This window comes from Anolis sagrei, chromosome 3, assembly GCF_037176765.1.
Source record: "Anolis sagrei isolate rAnoSag1 chromosome 3, rAnoSag1.mat, whole genome shotgun sequence".
In the NCBI taxonomy this organism is placed as follows: Eukaryota; Metazoa; Chordata; class Lepidosauria; order Squamata; family Dactyloidae; genus Anolis; species Anolis sagrei.
Genome location: NC_090023.1, coordinates 176775562 through 176796211, shown reverse-complemented (window position 1 = coordinate 176796211; position 20650 = coordinate 176775562). Strand labels below are relative to the sequence as shown.

At 40.8% G+C, this 20650-nt stretch overlaps 1 protein-coding gene across 3 annotated transcripts in view; it reads left to right on the top strand.

Annotated features, from left to right (window-relative positions):
• Window positions 1-20230, top strand: part of DNAJB12 (DnaJ heat shock protein family (Hsp40) member B12) — a 56090-nt gene extending 35860 nt beyond the window's left edge. For 2 of the 3 annotated variants that reach the window (XM_060768823.2, XM_067465700.1), the window contains exons 7-9: window positions 10207-10379; window positions 13634-13785; window positions 17046-20230. In XM_060768823.2, the coding sequence (XP_060624806.2) occupies window positions 10207-10379; window positions 13634-13755 (295 nt within the window). In that variant the 3' untranslated portion in view covers window positions 13756-13785; window positions 17046-20230. The remainder of the gene's footprint in view (window positions 1-10206; window positions 10380-13633; window positions 13786-17045) is intronic. The other variant, XM_060768824.2, reaches the window with a different exon arrangement.
• The last annotated feature ends 420 nt before the right edge of the window (window positions 20231-20650 follow it).

Below are 20650 nucleotides of genomic sequence, written 5' to 3'. Positions count from 1 at the left end.
CAGTATTAAATATTACTTGAGGGTATTGGATGGGTCAGAGAGCTAAAACAGGAACTATTTGCCAGTCTCTGGCTGGGTTTGGGATCTCCTTAGTTCAGTATTGGGGTCTCGAAAAAAATGACAACAGCAAAAGGTTTCTGCACACCACCTAAACATTTTCACAAATCTTCAGTGTTTACAGTGGATTCTGCAGAAAATACTCCCAACAGTACTTTATAACATTGAAAATTAGCCTGTTTAGCAAGCCTTGCAAATGCTGGTATATTATCAGTAAATGTTTTATTTTTATACCTATTTTATATATCTACTAGCCATCCATTGCCACACGTTGCTGTGGCCCAGTCTGTTTATATGTTTTGTGTGTGTGTATATGTGTTTATGTGTGTGTATATTTGTGTATATGTGTATATATGTGTGTTTGCATATATAAATAGATAGATAGATAGATAGATAGATAGATAGATATAGATAGATATAGATAGATATAGATAGATAGATAGATAGATAGATAGATAGATAGATGGTGTATGTGTGTGTATATGTGTATATGTGTGTATATGTGTATTTCTGTGTTTATATGTGTATATGTATATGTGTGTGCTTGTTTATATATATGTGTGTGTGTATGTCTATATGTGTATGTGTTCATGTGTATATGTAATATATGTGTATGTGTGCATGTGTATATGTATGTGTATATTTGTGTGTGCTTGTGTATATATATGTGTGTGTCTATGTATGTATGTATATGAGTGTATGTGTATTTGTGTGTATACGTGCATGCATGTGTGCATGTGTATATGTATATGAGTTTATGTGTATGTGTATATACGTGTGTACATATTTGTGTATTTCTGTGATTATATGTGTATATGTATATTGAGTATATGTGTGTGCTTGTTTATATATGTGTGTATGTATGTCTATATGTGTATGTGTGCATGTGTATATGTAATATATGTGTATGTGTGCATGTATGTGTGCATGTGTATATGTATGTGTATATTTGTGTGTACTTGTGTATATATATGTGTGTGTGTATGTATGTATATATGTGTGCATGTGTATATGAGTGTATGTGTATATGTAGATATAGTTTATTTGGGGGGAGGGTTAAGTCCGTTCTGCTTGGTTTTTTGTGTGTTTTTAGGGGTGATGGACATTCATTGGCCTGATAGGTGTATTGTGTCCAAATTTGGTGTCAATTCGTCCAGTGGTTTTTGAGTTATGTTAATCCCACAAATGAAGATTACATTTTTATTTATATAGATATACCTGGGATTGCGGGGGAAAAAATCTTAGGTCAAAAGAGGTAATGAGTGGAAAAGGTTTAAGAAGCCCTTTTCTAGATAGATATCTTGTTTGCTTTGCATTTCCTGGGTCTGGAAGTCTTGGATTTGGGGCATTTTTCATGCATTCCTTTTATGAATATTAAGGTGACACTGATACAGGGGTCTGGGATCCAACTGAGATTGCTGAGTGTAAAAATGCCCTTCCCTTTATGCAAGGCTATAAAGCAAAGTTGGCTTCTCCCCCTACTCTTCTTTTTTGGATATTCCCCTGCAGTGTTTGACATCCCTTCTGGCAAGCCACCTGGTTCCTCTCCAGTGATAGGCATTTTCTCTGTCAGGTGAAAGAATGCCTACAGTTACAGTATCAGCTGAGACTATTATTAGCTGATACATTGTGCAATGACCAATTTTACCAACTGATTAAGGCACAGATGTGACGAAGGCTAGAGCCGTAGATGATATCTGGAAAAGTACTAGATGTACTGAAAGGACAATGCTGTGGAATGTTTACTTCCTTTTTGGACCCTTTCTTTATAGTCATTTTTCATTCAGAGAACAGATTTTTGGATTTGACCCCAGAATGCAATTGACCGCGCACACACCCTTAACAATTTCTTTTCCCATTTGTGTGCCTTATACTTCTCAAGTCAAGTTACTTACGCGATCCCTCATTGGCCGAGTAGGATAGTCTTCCAGGATCAGTATTCCGGTGGGTCCGTCTGTGATTGTGGAGCCCTATTCTTGATCTGCATCTTCTTCCACAGTGGGGGCATTGGCGTCCAGGTGGAAGGCGGTTTTGGTCGGGGTTGGCTTGACGTGCCTTCCTCTTGGCACGTTTCTCTCTTTCGCCCTCCATTCATGCCTCTTCAAAGTCTGCAGCACTACTGGTCACAACAGACCTCCAGCTGGAGCGCTCAAGGGCCAGGGCTTCCCAGTTCTCAGTATCTATGCCAGAGTTTTTAAGGTTGACTTTGAGCCCATCTTTAAATCTCTTTTCCTGTCCACCAACATACCGTTTTCCGTTCTTGAGTTCAGAGTAGAGCAACTGCTTTGGGAGATGGTGGTCGGGCATCCGGACAATGTGGCCAGTACAGCGGAGTTGATGGCGGAGGACCATCGCTTCAGTGCTGGTGGTCTTTGCTTCTTCCAGCACACTGACGTTTGTCCGCCTGTCTTCCCAAAAGATTTGTAGGATTTTCTGGAGGCAGCGCTGATGGAATCGTTCTAGGAGTTGCATGTGACGTCTGTAGACAGTCCACGTTTCGCAGGCATGTAGCAGGGTTGGGAGGACAATAGCTTTATAAACAAGCACCTTGGTATCCCTACGGACGTCCTAGTCCTCAAACACTCTCTGCTTCATTTGGAAAAATGCTGCACTCACAGATCTCAGGCGGTGTTGCATTTCAGTGTCGATGTTGACTTTTGTTGAGAGGTGGCATTAATAATAATAATAATAATAATAATAATAATAATAATAATAATAACAACAACAACAAAGTAAAATAATAAAGCTGGGGGAGACTTTTCCAGCTTAAAAAAAGGTCTGAAAAACTAGGCTTATATTCGAGTATATACAGTAACTCAAAAACCACTGGACGAATTGAAACCAGATTTGGACACAATACACCTCTCAGGCCAACAAGTGACCATCACTCATAAAAACACAGCAGAAGAGACTTAAAAAGCCAAAAACAAAAGGCATGCATTAAACCACATAAATACACAAACACACACATATACACACACACACATATATGCATATATACACACACAAAGCACATATATACAGACTGGGCCACAGCAACGTGTGGCAACGGATGGCTGGTAATAAGTAAACTGTAAGAAATAGCTATTCTGAGCTGTAAATGGGCCGTCATTCAAGCACCTTCATCCGAACAATTGTCAAGATTGGAACTATTCCTTTCTATATTCCTCTGTGTAAGCCACCATTGCTGGGTTTTTCTTTGGGTGGCTGCACAGGCTTAATTCACTGGAAGAAGTAATACGGAAAGATTTGAACCCTGCTGACTGACATTTTCCATTGTGTTTAATCCCTGCTCACCAACTCCAGACTTAGCTGTCTCATTTTTTATCATTCCCCAATATCCAACAAATGCCAGGTGCTATTGTTTATATTTCAAAGGAAGGAACTGGTAAAACTACCTCTGAGTATTCCTTGCCTGAGAAAATCCTGTGAAATTCATGCTGTTGTGTTGCCATAAGTCGACAGGTGACTTGAAGGCACCACACAAACATACACACACATACAGATTGGAATAGGAAGCCAAATACATCCGTTCCACTGTTGATTCATCACAAGCAGATTAGCTGTATCAACCAAGTGGCAAACATCTTGGCAGCAGCCCCACTCACTGCTTGAGCAACAGAATTCAATATAAATGCATTCTGCTAGCAGCATTTGTCATTCAAGCTGAAGTGCCAGGTCAGTACTTAGGACCAGCCTGCAGGTGGCAGTGATGGTTTGTCACTATGTCTGATTTGCCAACTAACCGGAGCTGTTGGGAGTATCTGGTAATCTGAGCTCACTAGCTCTCTTTGCAAAATGTTCCCTCTGTTAAAGAGGCAGGAGTTTAGAAGCTATTCTGAGCTATCAGTCTGATTCTTATTTTACATTGTCATTAGTGGAAGCAAATTCATCAGAAGAAGCTAAGCTCACTGGCATGTTAGGACAGGTAGATGCGTTCCTAGGTGTTATTGTGTTAACATTTGGCACCAGAGGCAGAAATTGCATGGGAAGAATATGGACGAATTTCTAAACCACCACCAAATCCAAAACAAACCACAGTTCAATGCGTTTCAGCAAACACTTTATCCAAATTTTAAAAAACTCTAAAATTACAACAGCACAACAGAGAGGAAACAAACAAGGACATCTAATCACCTCTCAACAAAAGTTTGCTCTAGGCACTGTCAGGCCATTATATGCTAATCAAGGTGGTCAGTTGAAACATTCACACCTAGCTCCAACAGACAAGAGTCCTCTGTCCCACCCTGGTCATTCCACAGATATATAAACACTTTTTCCTAGTTCCAACAGACCACACTACCTCTGAGGATGCTTGCCATAGATGCAGGCGAAACGTCAGGAGAGAATGCCTCTAGAACATGGCCATATAGCCCAAAAAAACCTACAACAACCCAGTGATTCCGGCCATGAAAGCCTTCGACAATACTTTATCCAAAACTAGCCATCCCCTGCCACGCATTGCTGTGGCCCACATGGGGGTTCTGTGTGGGAGGTTTGGCCCAAGTCTATTGTTGGTGGTGTTCAGAATGCTCTGTGATTGTAGATGAACTATAAATCCCAGCAACTACAACTCCTAAATGTCAAGATTCTATTTCCCCCAAATTCCACTCCACTTAGATATTGAGTATTCTTGTAGAGTTTGGTCCAGATCCATCATTGTTTGAGTCCTCAGTGATCTTTGGATGTAGGTGAACTACAACTCCAAAGGACACTGCCCACCAAACCCTTCCAGTATTTTCTGTTAGTCATGGGAGAAGTGTGTTCCAAGTTTGGTTCAATTCCCTCGTTGGTGGGGTTCAGAATGCTCTTTGATTGTAGGTGAATTATAAATCCCAGCAACCACAACTCCCAAATGACAAAATCAATTTTTTTGAGTGAAGGACATACATTAGGTTGTTAGGTGCCTTGTGTCCAAATTTGGTGTCAGTTCGTCCAGTGGTTTTTGAGTTCTGTTAATCCCACAAACGAACACTACATTTTTATTTATATAGTCTAGCCGTCCCCTGCCACGTGTTGCTGTGGCCCACATGGGGGGTTCTGTGTGGGAGGTTTGGACCAATTCTATCGTTGGTGGGGTTCAGAATGCTCTGTGATTGTAGGTGAACTATAAATCACAGCAACTACAACTCCCAAGTGTCAAGGTTCTGTTTCCCCCAAACTCCACCAGTGTTCACATTTGGGCATATTGAGTATTCTTATAGAGTCCAGATCCATCATTGTTTGAGTCCACAGTGATCTTTGGATGTAGGTGAACTACAACTCCAAAACCAAAGGACACTCCCACCAAACCCTTCCAGTATTTTCTGTTGGTCATGGGAGAACTGTGTGCCAAATTTGGTTCAATTCCATTGTGGGTGGGGTTCAGAATGTTCTTTGGTTGTAGGTGAACTATAAATCCCAGCAACTACAACTCCCAAATGAGAAAATCATTTTTTTTTTAGTGAAGGACATACATTGGGTTGTTAGGTGTCTTGTGTCCAAATTTGGTGTCAATTCGTCCAGTGGTTTTTGAGTTCTGTGAATCCCACAAACGAACATTACATTTTTTAAATATAGAATAATAATACGCCCATGGGAAATGAAACAGCCAGGGCAGGGGGAGCATTGCATAAGAAAACAAAATATTTTGAACTGCCTAGAGACCACTTAAAACTTTCTTCCAGACTGCATCTAACTACAGTTTTTTCTTTTAGCAGCCTCCGCTTTCCTTATTTTGTGGTGGGCACACCTGTAGATCTATAATTTTTTAATATGCCAGGAAAGGGGTCCACAAACTTTGTAAACAGAGGGCTGGGTCACAGTCTCTCAAATTGTTGGAGGGCTGGATTGTAATTTGAAAAAAGATGAATGAATTCCTATTCACACTGCACATATTGGTCTCCCTACATTATCTTTTAAAACCCTCCTGCTTAGATACATCCTACCTCTGTTCACGCCCAATGTTTATTTTAATTTTTTTAATTTATTACATCTGGCCTGGCCATAAGGTTTTAAATACTGTATGTTATTGTTTATATGTGAGTTATATTAATTGTACTGTTTTATTTGCTTGCTGTTTTGTTTTTACTGATGTGTTGTTGGGCTTGGCCTCATGTAAGCCACCCTGAGTCCCCTTGGGGAGATGGTGGCGGGGTATAAATAAAGTATTATTATTATTAGTGCAAAAAAACACTTAAAACAATACAATAATTAAAATGAAGAACAATTTTAACAAATATAAACTTATTAGTATTTCAATAGGAAGCGTGGGCCTGCTTTTGGCTGATGAGATAGGATTGTTATTGTTGTTATGTGCTTTCAAGTCGTTTCAGACTTAGGTTGACCCTAAGCGAAGGCCAGGTAATTGACCTTGGAGGGTCGTATTTGGCCCATGGGCCTTAGTTTGAGGACCCCTGTGCTAGGAGTTCATCTTCTTTTCCCCTTTCTCTTTGTTTTGCTCAGTAAGAGATTCTGGAGGCAGCTGCTGTTTACTTTGCCTTTTACAAGCAGGCACACACAACTGCAGGAGCCATTCTTAAGATCGTATCTTAAGCTTTACTGCATTGTTTAGTGGAGACACACTGCTGCAATTCAGCAACCAAAAGCACCATAGCCTCTTTCACCATCTGCAAAACTTCCAGATAGTCAAAGGAATAACAGGAATATAAAAATATATTTTTAAAGAAAAGGGGGAGGGGGCTTGTTTGTCAATTTACTTTGTTAAATGAGGCATGCCTGTATTTCAACATTGATCATCATTCTATCCCGAGTGTAAATGAAATTGCATTGGATTTTTTTTACTATAACCCCTTTAAACTAATCTTCTGATGAAGGCTGATGGATGAGTTTGATTCTTTTCATCTCACTGCATTTGTGACATATGTGGCAAGGCATTTGAGTCCTTTTTGGGGTGGACTACAACTCACAAGAATCTCCCCAGCCATCATGACCAGAATTGTTAGTGTTGGCATTCTTGGAGTCGTACTTTGCAACTTCCAAACTCTCTTGTGTGGGCAGTCAACAGATTAGTTTGCTAGAGTAACTCTTATTTGTGTGAATTTCAGTGTGAGCAGACATAGTTTCTCATATGCGTGTGTTCTCAGTTAGGTGTCTCTTGCTTCTGCTTAAAATATGATGAAGCCTTAATGTTCAGAACAGGAGGAAATCGTAACAAACACCTATATCTAGGCCTTTTTATATTTGGAAAGATAAGATCCTATGGATTTTTTTTTCAGACAAGAGAAGCACCCTTGCCAACAATAAATCTTACTGTGCCCTCCTGTTCCATAGAGAAGGAACAGAACTTTTTTTTTACTTTCCAGATTCATAAAAATATCTCCAAATTATAATTAGCAGTAGATTTTCTAGTTGCTTTCAGGGTTGGCTGACATGAGAAGGAGAGAAGAGAGCTGTGTTCTTCCATCTGTTAGCCATATTAAATGAATCTGGCTTAATGAAACCCATCTGTTCTGAACCCATCTTGTGGATGAATGGAAAGAGCAAAGGTGTATCCTCTATGGTGATTTGTTTCAGTTTGCAGCCCAGACCTGATGATCTGCTGCTGAACATCTGGAGGACATAAGAGAAGTAAAACTTGTCAGAAAGAAACAGCAAAAGATGCACTGGTTCTAGAATTATGTGAATAGTAGTACTCTTCTTTCAATTATGTTTGTAATTCACTTCTCAAAGCACTACTAGGTTTGTTGGTTGGTTTCTTTATTTAAAAACTAGCTTGTGTGCCCGGTGTTGTCTGGGTACTTAAGAGAAGTCATTTTTATTTTTATTTTACAAGATGCATAAGGTTGTGGGTGGGTGCACTACAACTCACATCATGGCCAGGTTAACCCCCTGAAACTCCATCAATGCTTGAAGTTTGTCATATTGGGCAAGTTTGCTCTAGATCAGTGATTCTCAACCTGTGGGTTCGCGGATGTTTTGGCCGTTAACTCCCAGAAATCCTAACAACTGGTAAACTGGGAGTTGTAGGCCAAAACACCTGGGGACCCGCAGGTTGAGAACCACTGCTCTAGATGGATCATCAGTGAGGTTCAGTGTGTTCTCTGACTGCAATATGAATTACAACTCTCACCATGGCGGGTCAGACCCATCAAATCTCTCCAGGACGTTCAGTTGGTCATGAGGATTCTGTGTGCCAAGTTTGGTCCAGGTCCTTCATTGGTGGGGTGCAGAATGCTCATTGATTGCAGATGAACTATAAATCCCAGTACTTGATTATGTTTTCTTGCCCTGGTGAAGGGAGTTGAACTGGATGACTTTAAGTATTTTCTGTTGGTCATGGGGGTTCTGTGTGGGAAGTTTTCCCCAATTCCATAGTTGGTGGGGTTCAGCATGCTCTTTGATTGTAGATCAACTATAAATCCCAGTAACTACAACTCCCAAATATCAAAGTCTATTTCCCCCAAACTCCACCTGTGTACATATTTGGGCATATGGAATATTTGTGCCAATTTTGGTCCAGATCCATCCTTGTTTGAGTCCATAGTGCTCTCTGGATGTAGGTGAACTACAACTCCCTAACTCAAGGTCAATGTCCACCAAACCCTTGTAGTGTTTTCTGTTGGCCATAGGAGTCCTGTGTGTCACATTTGGTTCAATTCCATCATTAATGGAGTTCAGAATACTCTTTGATCGTAGGTGAACTATAAATCCCAGCAACTACAACTCCCAAATGACAAAATCAATTTTTTTGAGTGATGGTCACTCCTTGGATTAGTAGGTGTCTTGTGGCCAAATTTGGTGTCAATCTGTCCAGTGGTTTTTGAGTTCTGTTAATCCCACAATGAACATTACATTTTTATTTATATAGATATAGAAGATATAGATATACTACAAAAAATTAATTGCTGGATTTCTCTGATGTTATGTGGCCAGGAATGTTTCTTCTGCCCTCAATGTTTTTTTTCTTATCTGCAAAATCAGGTTTTGCCACCTTGGGCATTAGGAGAAAGGTGGATTACACTGTTCTACAAATTTTCAGTTTTTCTCAGTTACGGAAACGAAATGTGCCGTTTCTTAATAAATTTAACATGCTGAATTCAAATATAATAATTAAATGTGTTAATTGGCTCTGGTTTTTATGTAACAGCTATTTCATTTTTCTCCACAATATTATGATAACGCGCCTAACCTTACTGCATGTATATAAACCGTGAATATTTACTAAATTTTAGTCAAATTATATTGTCAATAGTTTATACATGAGAAATATTTATTTAATTAGTCTATTGTTTATGTTTGTGCAGCAAGAAACTATATTAGTAGGCCTAATGCAGTTGGAAAGTCTGAAAGTTTAAATGTCGCTTTAATCGTGACTTTAGTTTATATCCTGTTTGCTTCTCTTGACTTTTCTTTTGTATTCAAGGAAAGGATTGTCTCTTACAATGCTCCAGCAGTAGTCTGACAGCATTGACGGAGTCCATTTGCCTTGATATCTTTTTTCCATAGTGCTTTATTTACACACGTGCGAGGCATAACTACAGTAAAAAGAACAATGTAAAATGATGTTTAACGATACTGTCTCAGTCTTCAACTGATTGACCCTCACCATTCAAAAGTCTGGCCTTATATAGGGCTTTCTGGCTTTTGCACACGGCACTAATACTGCGTCATCAAACTTTCTAGAGTATTCTAGAATCTTCCATAGTGTAAGTCGCAACATGCATTTTTTCAACCATACATGATCACGTGATTGCTTATATCATAAAAACTAGAGCCAATATACATTTTTAAATGTCATTTGCATTTTCAGCACCCCAAAATCATAAAAGAACAACTATTTTCAGGCCCAAAACTTTTTCTCCGTTGAACAATGTATCAATCAATCAATCAGACATACCCTTGCAGGTTTACATTGCTCTTGCTTACAGATAACCTGTCATTGTCCAATACAGTGTGACTCATCCAATTGAACTATGATCAGAAGTCACATATTGTGTGACCAGCCAGATACTTCATAAGCATTTCAATTTTGCAGCTTCAAATAAATGGGAAAATGTATCATTTTCCCCCTCAATAGGCCACCATCTAGGCTACGGAGCTTTATGGGTGCTTCTTCTTTTGGCAACACTGCTCTACATCTTATTAGTTGATAAGACCTATTTTTTTATCCTGAATTTCATCCTCCCTTTCTTTTTTCCTCTTCACCAGATCTGTCGGTCATATATACAAGAGAGTGACTGATCATTTGAAAGTAGCTTATTATGTAGCTGACAGCTTCGCAGAAGAATATACTGGCACAAATCTGAAAAACGTGGAAAGGAGTGTTGAAGACGATTACATTGCAAACCTCAGAAATAACTGTTGGAAGGAAAAACAACAAAGTGAGTACCCCAGAAGTTTTAAGACCAGCTATAAGCAAACATCTCTGTGGAATGAAATAATTCAATGCTATGAAAAGTAAGGAGGCCCTGGTAACACATTGAGTTAAACTGTTGAACTGCTGAACTTGTTGACGGAAAGATTAGTGGTTCGAATCTGGGTGAGCTCCCGCTGGTAGCCCCAGCTTATGCCAATCTAGCAGTTTGAAAACATGCAAATGTGAGTCTATAGCTCTTTGGCATAGGAATGGAAATGAGCACCCTCCCAGAGTCGGACACGACTAGACATAATGTCAAGGGAAAACCTTTACTTGTTTTTTTTTGTTTTTGTTTTTTTGTCGTATCAAGAGTGACAAGAAACTGCAAATCGCTTCTGGTGTGAGATAATTGGCCGTCTGCAAGGACGTTGCCCAGGGGACGCCCGGATTTTTTTAATGTTTTACCATCCTTGTGGGAGGCTTCTCTCATGTCCCCGCATGGGGAGCTGGAGCTGATAGAGGGAGCTCATCTGCGCTCTCCCCGGATTCGAACCTGCAACCTGTCGGTCTTCAGTCCTGCCAGCACAGGGGTTTAACCTTTATAAAAATAATAGATAATAGTAAAGGCAGCATTCCTGTTTAGACTCTTTCTGTTAACATTTTTTGACCCATCAAAGTGGATATAGTTTAAGAAATGGTGGGGTTGTAAAGAGTCAGATTAAATTGTTTTCGGGTCCAGATCGGGTTTGCAGATTTTCCCGCCCCTGTTAGTAGAAGCTATCTCTCCAACTTGACTTATTATTGTCCTTTGGGTTTTAGAGCTTTGCAAATGCTAACCGTGCTTGACAAAGGTGTTGGGATGTTGTTGTCCAAAGATAAGCTTAGCCTTGATTCATTTGAGAATCTGATTCGGCCAAGGACCTTGTCCATTATTTTTAGACCTTGCAGGTAAATGCAATCTCAGTTGTCATGGTCCGTGGCTGAACACAATAGATTGGCTAATGTAGTCCTTTAAGACTTGGGGACATGTTTGACTGCAAGTACATTCAGCGGTTTAGTGATGACCAGATTGTCCACCTCAGTATAACCTACTTTGAAAATTATTTCTAAGATAAACTATAATTGCAAATGTCTGAAGTAAGGCTGAGCACTTGATAAACATTTGTGTTGGCCTTCTGCCTGAAATGACATACTAGACCAAAAGGGAGAGGTGAGAAATCTTTCCCAAAGAAACTGGGAAGCTTATCCTTTCTCCAGTGAAATTGGCAATGAGAATTTTGCAGTCCTAAGAGAATAGTGGCACTTGACAAGCCTTTTGAACTGCCCAGAGGGCAGGTTATAAATTATTATTATTATTATTATTATTATTATTATTATTCTGACACAAAAACACAGTACGTCACAGCAAACGAGATCTATATGCTGAATTTCGTATCACAAAATCACAAATCAATACAAAGCGTCTAGGATTGTGTGAAGTATTTTCAAATGATACGTGCAGATCCAAGTAAGGTGGCCTTTTTCAGTTGACAGATAATGATTTTGTCAATGTTTATTGTTTTCAATTGCCGGCTGAGATCTTTTGGCACGGCACCCAGTGTGCCGATGACCACTTGGACCACCTGCACTGGTTTATACTAAAGCAGTTTTCCTCAACCTGGGGGTCGGGACCTCTGGGAGGGGGTCGCGAAGGTGTGTCAGAGTGGTCATAGAATCATAGAATAGAATCATAGAATCAAAGAGTTGGAAGAGACCTCATGGGCCATCCAGTCCAACCCCCTACCAAGAAGCAGGAATATTGCATTCAAATCACCCCTGACAGATGACCATCCAGCCTCTGTTTAAAAGCTTCCAAAGAAGGAGCCTCCACCACACTCTGGGGCAGAGAGTTCCACTGCTGAACAGCTCTCACAGTCAGGAAGATCTTCCTCATGTTCAGATGGAATCTCCTTGTAGTTTGAAGCCGTTGTTTCGTGTCCTAGTCTCCAGGGAAGCAGAAAACAAGCTTGCTCCCTCCTCCCTGTGGCTTCCTCTCACATATTTATACATGGCTATCATATCTCCTCTCAGCCTTCTCTTCTTCAGGCTAAACATGCCCAGCTCCTTAAGCCGCTCCTCATAGGGCTTGTTCTCCAGACCTTTGATCATTTTAGTCGCCCTCCTCTGGACACATTCCAGCTTGTCAATATCTCTCTTGAATTGTGGTGCCCAGAATTGGACACAATATTCCAGGTGTGGTCTTACCAAAGCGGAATAGAGCATGGGGAGCATGACTTCCCTAGATCTAGACACTATGCTCCTATTGATGCAGGCCAAAATCCCATTGGCTTTTTTTGCCGCCACATCACATTGTTGGCTCATGTTTAACTTGTTGTCCACGAGGACAAAGACCATCAGAAAACACAGTATTTTCTGTTGGTCATGGAGGTTCTGGGTGGGAACTTTTGCCCAATTCTATCATTGGTGGGGTTTAGAACACTCCTTGATTGTAGGCAAACTATAAATCCCAGCAAGTATAACTCCCAAATGTCAAAGTCTATTTTTACCAAACCCGATTCGTTTTCACATTTAGGCACATTGAGTATCCGTGCCAACTTTGGTCCAGATCCATCATTGTTTGAGCCCACAGTGCTCTCTGGATGTAGGCGAACTGCAACTCCCAAACTCAAGGTCAATTTCCACAAAACCCTTCCAATATTTTCTTGGTCATGGGATTCTGTGTGCCAACTTTGGTTCAATTCCATTGTTGGTGGGATTCAGAATGCTCTTTGTTTGCAGGTTAACTGTAAATCCCAGCAACTACAACTCCCAAATGACAAAATCAATCCCCCCGCCAACCCCACCAGTATTCAAATTTGGGCATACCGGATATTTGTGCCAAATTTGCTCCAGAGAATGAAAGTACATCCTGCAGACCATTATTTACATGGCAGTTATTAATCTTAGGATTATGGTTGGGGGTCACCACAACATGAGGAACTGTACTAAGGGGTCGTGGCATTAGGAAGGTTGAGAACCACTGTGCAGTTCGATTTTGAGATCCTGATAACGGCTGAGTTTTTCCTGTTGTTTTTCCTCAATGCGACTGTCACCTGGTATGGCAACATCAATAATCCAAACTTTTTTCTGTTCCACAATCGTGATGTCTGGTGTATTGTGTTCCAAAACTTTGTCAGTATGGATTCGAAAGTCTCACAATTATTATTATTATTATTATTATTATTATTATTACTCCTACTACTACAACAATGGTGCCAAATATTTGGCTTTCTTTTTCAGAGGAAGGGCTACTCTACCGGGCACGTTACTTTGGGGACTCTGATCTCTATCAGCGAGCGCAAAAGATGGGCACCCCAAGTTGCAGCAGACTTTCTGAAGTTCAAGCATCGATGCATGGATAGCTGTCACCGAAACAGTTCCTAGAGATTTGAGTAAGTGCAAGAAGTTTCTTTTTCTGTGGTCACGTGGTGCTTATTTTCCGACAGAGTCCATATCTACGTTCTGTGATATATGAAGGCATTCAGGCCAGCTGAAACACTTCATTTGTTCACTGTGTTTCCTGCTGTCTTTGAAAATGAAAAATGTGGTAATTCAAAATAAAAGAGATTAGGAAATACTTTACTTGAGGAGTTGGCAGGATTTTCATCATGCCATTGGAAACTGCCAGAAGAAAAAATAAAGATGAGTTGCGCAATGGCATGATGAAATCATTAGAGTTGTATTGGGAGCTGTTTTGTGCAAACAACTTGGTCTATTTATATAGTCTCTATATGTTTGTACAGAATTAAAAAGAGTTATCCCTTGCTGGTGAGCGTTTGACAAAATTCGATTAAAGCAAGGTTGGGGGAACTGTGACCTTCCAGTTGTTTTTGAACCACAGCTTCCATAATGCCTTGGTTCTCAATCTGTGCGTCCCCAGATATTTTGGCCTTCAACTCCCAGAAATCCTAACAGCTGGTAAACTGGCTGGGATTTCTGGGAGTTGTAGGTCAAAACACCTGGGGACCCATAGATTGAGAACCACTGCTTTAGACTGATGGGAGTTGTAGTCGACCAAAAGCTGGAAGACTACAGATTGCTTAGCCTTGGACAAGAGATATACAAAGCCAACTGAGATAACATCAGAAGTGCAAAGTTCAGGGAAAAGGATTGTGTGGAAATATCAGTCATTTCTGTCTTTAGGCCTAGAAAAGTATGTTGGCTTCTACCTTTCCTAGTTTGAAACTCAGACTACATGTTACGCAAATGGCATAAAAGCTGAGTAATGGTATTATCTGATGCCAAAAAAGCATTATTTATTCCCCTTTTACTTTCACTTCTAATACTATTTAAAAGCAGCTGTACTTCTGGAATCGCATGACTCGGCCAATGCTTCTGTCACATATATAGTTTCTTCAGTTAGAATTGTGCATCTCCTGATGTTATTATCATCCTTCATCGTTACATTGATTTGTATGCTGTGTTCGCCTTGATAAAGCATCTGACAACATCAGAAGGCAGTATAATAATAATAATAACAACAACAATAGGAAAAGCTGACACGATATGACAATTTAAAGATCAAACTGCAAAGACTCCGGCAGAAGCCAGTCAAGGTGGTCCCAGTGGTGATCGGCACACTGGGTGCAGTGCCTAAAGACCTTGGCTTGCACTTAAACACAATCGGCGCTGACAAAATTACCATCTGCCAGTTGCAGAAGGCCACCTTACTGGGATCTGCATGCATTATTCGCCGATACATCACGCAGTCCTTGACTCGAGTATAAGCCGAGAGGGACTTTTTCAGCCCCCCAAAAAGGTCTGAAAAACTAGGCTTATACTCAAGTATATACAGTAAATGTTTTTGAATATTTACATAAAACTGTAAATTAAGGTAAGACTATCCAACTCGGATTAAACCATTATTCTAATCAACTTCATTGTAAATGTGCTTACGTATCTTTCCAATAATAATAGAGTAAAATAATAAACGTAATATATGGAGCCCCCGGTGGCGCAGTGGGTTAAAGCGCTGAGCTGCTGAGCTTGTTGATCGAAAGGTCGCAGGTTCGATTCTGGGGAGCGGCGTGAGCTTCCACTGTCAGCCCTAGCTTCTGCCAACCTAGCAGTTCGAAAACATGCAAATGTGAGTAGATCAATAGGTACCGCTCCGGCGGGAAGGTAACGGCGCTCCATGCAGTCATGCCGGCCACATGACCTTGGAGGTGTCTACGGACAATGCTGGCTTTTCAGCTTAGAAATGGAGATGAGCACCACACCCCAGAGTCAGACATGACTGGACTTACCTTTAATACTAATATAGTAAAATAATAAATGTAATAAAAATAATAATATATAGAGTTAAATAATACATGTAATAAAAATAATAGAATAAAATAATTTAAATGTAATAATAATAATAAATAGAGTAAAATAATGTAAAATAATAACAACCACAACAACAAAGTGAAATAATAAATAATCTTGACTCGAGTATTTATTTATTTACTCTATTTGTATGCCACTCTTCTCAGCCCTCAGGCAACTCAGGGCAGTTTGGAAAATGTATGGACTCAAGTATAAAAAGGGGCTGAAAAAGTCTGCTTATACTCGAGTATATATAGCAGGGGTCCTCAAACCTTTTAAACCGGGGGCCAGTCCACTGTCCCTCGGACTGTTGGAGGGCCAGACTATAGTTTTTTTTATAAAAAAAAATCAATAAAAAATGCCTATGCACATTGCACATATCTTATTTTGCTGTGTGAAAGGGCCCTTAGAGGGGGTTGTTTCTAGCCCTCTTTAGGCAGTAATTCCAGGAGCAGAGAATGGGAAATCTTCCTATTTCTAGTCTGAACAAAATCTAAAATTATAACTGTAAATAAAGAACAACACTCAAACACAGGGGAACTCCAGACAAGAAACAATCAGGGCCAGCTAATCACCTCTCAAGAAAAGATTCTCCCTAAAAACTGTCAGGCCATGAAATGGTAATCAAGGTGGCCAATTGAAACATTCAGACCTACCTCCAAAAGACAAGAGTTCTTTCTCCCACAAGAGTTCTTTCTCCTGGATCTTCCACAATTATCCTAGTTAAAGGTTTTCCTCTAACATGAAGTCCAGTCGTGTCCGACTCTGGGGTGTGGTGCTCATCTGCATTTCTAAGACGAAGAGCCGGCGTTGTCCGTAGACACCTCCAAGGTCATGTGGCTGGCATGACTGCATGGAGCGCCGGGGCAGCCTCCCTTGGCTGGCTCACCCTGCCCATTGGGCGGATGGGCAGCGTGAGCCTTCCAAGGGAGGAGCAGCATTGTGTGGCCTACTCTGGCGTAAAGCACCTCGCTAGGTGCTTTACACGCGAGTACAACGCGCAGAGCAGCTGCCCTTGGCTGGTTCACGCTGCTCATCGGGCGGATGGGCAGCGTGAGCCTTCCAAAGGAGGAGCACCAAGGAAGGGGCACTGTGGGGGGGAGGCGCTCCTCCTCCGCGGGCCGGATAAGTGCCCTTGGCGGGCCGGAAGTGGCCCGCGGGCCTTAGTTTGGGGACCCCTGATATATAGTAACTTTAAGGATGCCCATGAGCATTTTCAGCTATACTAGTGAAATACACATATTGCTCATCGCAGGGAAAGGGAGGTGATGGAAATATGCCCTCTGTGGTTTTGTTATCCTCTTAATGCACTGTAGTCTGACACTATTACTGCTTTTATTCTCAGACTCTTCAAATGCCTGAAGACTTTGGGGAAGTGCACTGAGCCAAGGAGACAGATTTTCTATTTAAAGAATCAGACCTTAAATTAAAATGGGAGAATTGGCAACGCACAACTGCCCTCTCCTCTCTCTCTCTCTCTGTCCAGCATTAGACTCGAATGTCTCTTAGAACAGAAGAAAAAGACCTCTATGTCTTTCTTCCCCCTTCCTTCGCTGTCAAATGTCTCTTTCTCGGGATGCCGCTATCCTGAGAGCCAGTGTTGAGTTGTTATTTTTCTTTTAAGGCCTGCTGAAAAACCTGGGAGCAGAAGAAGAGAGCCTTCTGCGATTGCACTGGTCACTTCAATGAGAGAGGGTGAAATTGGAAGATCTGTAGGAGCAAAAACAAAATCAATTTTTTTAAAAAAGCAAAAAGAAATTATTTAGAATTAACTTATTAGCTGTAAATATGTTGTACTTCTAAACTATGCAGGGATAGAATTAAATTATTTCAATTTATGCTGAACTTCTTAACCCAGGATGTGTGAATTTGTCCTCTTCTCCCCTCCACGCCCTGCAAACCAGCCTTGTGATACCTTTCCTACATAAGGCAGCCTTGTCTAATGACACGAAAAACATTTTTTTGTATTTTTTAACGGCTTCTCCTTTGCTGGAGAAGAAAAAAAATGTGTACAATTTGACCTACCATTATTCCCTGTTTTGTATCAGAGAAATCAGTCAAATCTTGCAAAACATTTCTACATCCACATTTGGACCTGATTTTGGGTCTGGGTCTAAATTGATGGCATCTCAGCAGAGTTCTTATTCCTTTAGAGAGGAAGAAGGGGAAGTTGTCCCAAATCTTTTGAAGTTCATCAGGGTTGCTTGGGTGTTTGTGTGGAGCTTCTTTGTTTTGTTTTGTTTTTTAATGTTTTGGTGGCCCAACGTATCTGCCTTGCCAATCAGTGTTAGCTCTGGTACACAGAGCTTTCCACAAGCTGTGTCCTCTTGGTCGCTTGGTCCTCCCTCCCCAATTTCTTCCATCTCGCGGCGCTACAAAGCTGTAGTCAGCAAAGCGCCCTCTGCTTAACATACTGCTACTGCTGACTTCATTCCAGAAATCTGGTGTCTGTTGGCCTACGAAGAGCTGCTCCATATCCTCTTGCAGGAAAGAGCACACAACAACAATGGTTGTTTACAAGTCCTCTGTCAACTTCTTCAAAAAAGACTTTCTGTCAAAAGAGGGTTTGCTATAGTGACTACATGTCTTTCGGTAAATCCAAAGTAGGACAATACTACCATACCTGGACTGGGTTGTCCCTCTTCCCTGCCCCTTTTCTTCGTAATGCTCATCTCATTTTTTGTTTTGTCTTTTAAAATAAAGCTGATACAGTGCTATCAGAACAGCCTTAAGATACGTTATTTCATGCAACTGAGCCATAACCCTGAGTGTAGAGAGGTGAATGCTCCCAGTTATGATAAACCCAATTGTTCCGAGTTTGGCCATAATCCACAAGGATTGTTCCTGTCCTTGCAAGGGATCCTGAGTTCATGTCAACAGAGGCATGCATGGATCTTGCCCTACTTTGGAACAAAATGGGGGTTTTGAATGGGCAAATGTGTTCCGTTAAGAGGAGATTTCCCTTGACCACACAGACTGATTTTTTTCTGTATTTCTGTATTAAATTTCATCCAGATATATTTACAATAAAGAATTTTATACTTCTTTCTGGAGGTAGTGGTGGTTCTCAACTTGTGGGTCTCCAGATCTTTTGGCCTTCAACTCCCAGAAGTCCTAACAGCTGGTAAACTGGCTGGGATTTCTGGGAGTTGTAGGCCAAAACACCTGGGGACCCACAGGTTGAGAACCACTGGACTAAAGGGAGATACCAAAATACAGGTCAGGAGCAGTGCTTCAGAAGGTTCCATTTTTGGAGCTAGAGCACGGTTTCTGAGACTTTATTCCCAAAAATGAACTTTCCTAAGCAATTCCTATGTATATAGGGATAACTGCCCTATGTTCCATAGTTGATGGTGGTTGGTGGTGGTAGACCTGGCAGTTGGTGATGGAAGGGTTAATGTAAGTCTTGGTTCTAAAGGGCTGAGTAGTTTGTCAGTAACAGTTTACAGGTAAAAGCAATTAAAATTATTGTCACATTTTGGTGGTGGATGCTGCTGGTTTTTCCCCCAAGTCTGTTGGATTTTTGGTATCCTGACCTGTCTCCTGTAATCTTGGAACCTTGAACCTTTTGACTACGGTATAGACTCTTGGACTTTGTTTATTGAACTCTCGCCGTTTGACCACTGGACTGGACCCTTTGACTACGGTGTAGCTTTTGCTATCAGTTTTTGTTTATTTTATGGCTGAGTGGTATCTTTATGTTTTATATTTTGGTCTATTAAAACAGCCAGCAAGTTAATTGCTGTTTTAATTAAACTGTTTGATAAAACTGGGAGTTTGATTCATCTCTATCTAAATAAGGCAGAGCCCTGGCAACGTGACATAATACTTTTCTCCCAAAGATCAGTCCCAATGTTAGCTCCTTAAATACAGTAACACCCAACTGCAACCTATCCCCTGCATACCTCCACCCTTAATTGCTTTTACCTGTAAACTGTTACTTACAAACTACTCAGCCCTTTAGAACCAAGACTTACATTAACCCTTCCATCACCAAACGCCAGGTCTACCACTACCAACTACCATCAACTATGGAACATATGACAATAACCTTTTAATCCTGTACTTCATTTAGCATTGACAAACTGTATGCTAATTAAATGCAAGTTACACCGCATGAATTTAATCACTACTTGTGATGTTACCCACATTTGAAGGGGAAATTCATTCAGTGTATAGCTTTAAGAAGATCTACCTGCTTCGCATTGCCCTGTGATGACAGGTAATGGACTGTGATGTTGTCTAAAGCCCCAACATCTGACCTGCAGCCATCCCAGCTCTTGTTTCCAGAGGGTCGCCCATTCAACAGTTCAGCATGAAATTTCCGACATCTTGAAAAACGGCATTGGCTGCCCCAGTGCCTCCCTGTCCAGCCCTTTTGATTTCTTACGTAGAGATAGCCATGGATGGAATGAGCAAAGTGCAATAAAGAAGCATAGATCCTGAACGATAATCCGCAAAGGCTGTATTTTTTAATTTAGAATCAATTATACAATTGTACATCTATAAATAAAGGTTTATAACATGAAAGCTCTCTGCTGGCATTTGTGTCATAAGCTCAGATTGTACAAACGGGTTGGAGTCATCAAAAGCGGATGTTGTGGTGCCATCCCATCCACACTCGTGGGGTCCAAACAATTGCCCTGACTATGAACTGTGCTGAACTGATGCTTGTTTTTATTACTGCACATATTGCTGCTCTCCAAGACTGGCAAAACCCAGTTGTTAGCGACAGTGAGGATTAAGTGTTCTGCTGGTACAAACAACATAAGCCATGGAGTTTTCTAGTCCTGTATGTGAAAAGCTGCTGTATTGTGAAAATCTTTGTCAGAGTATCTGATGGAGAATGGATGTTCTGTCCCCACATTTCAGGCAATGTTACCTCCTCACATTCTGTCATACTCCAATGAGAGCAAAAATCAAAATCCACCTATGACTGAATGGGTCAGA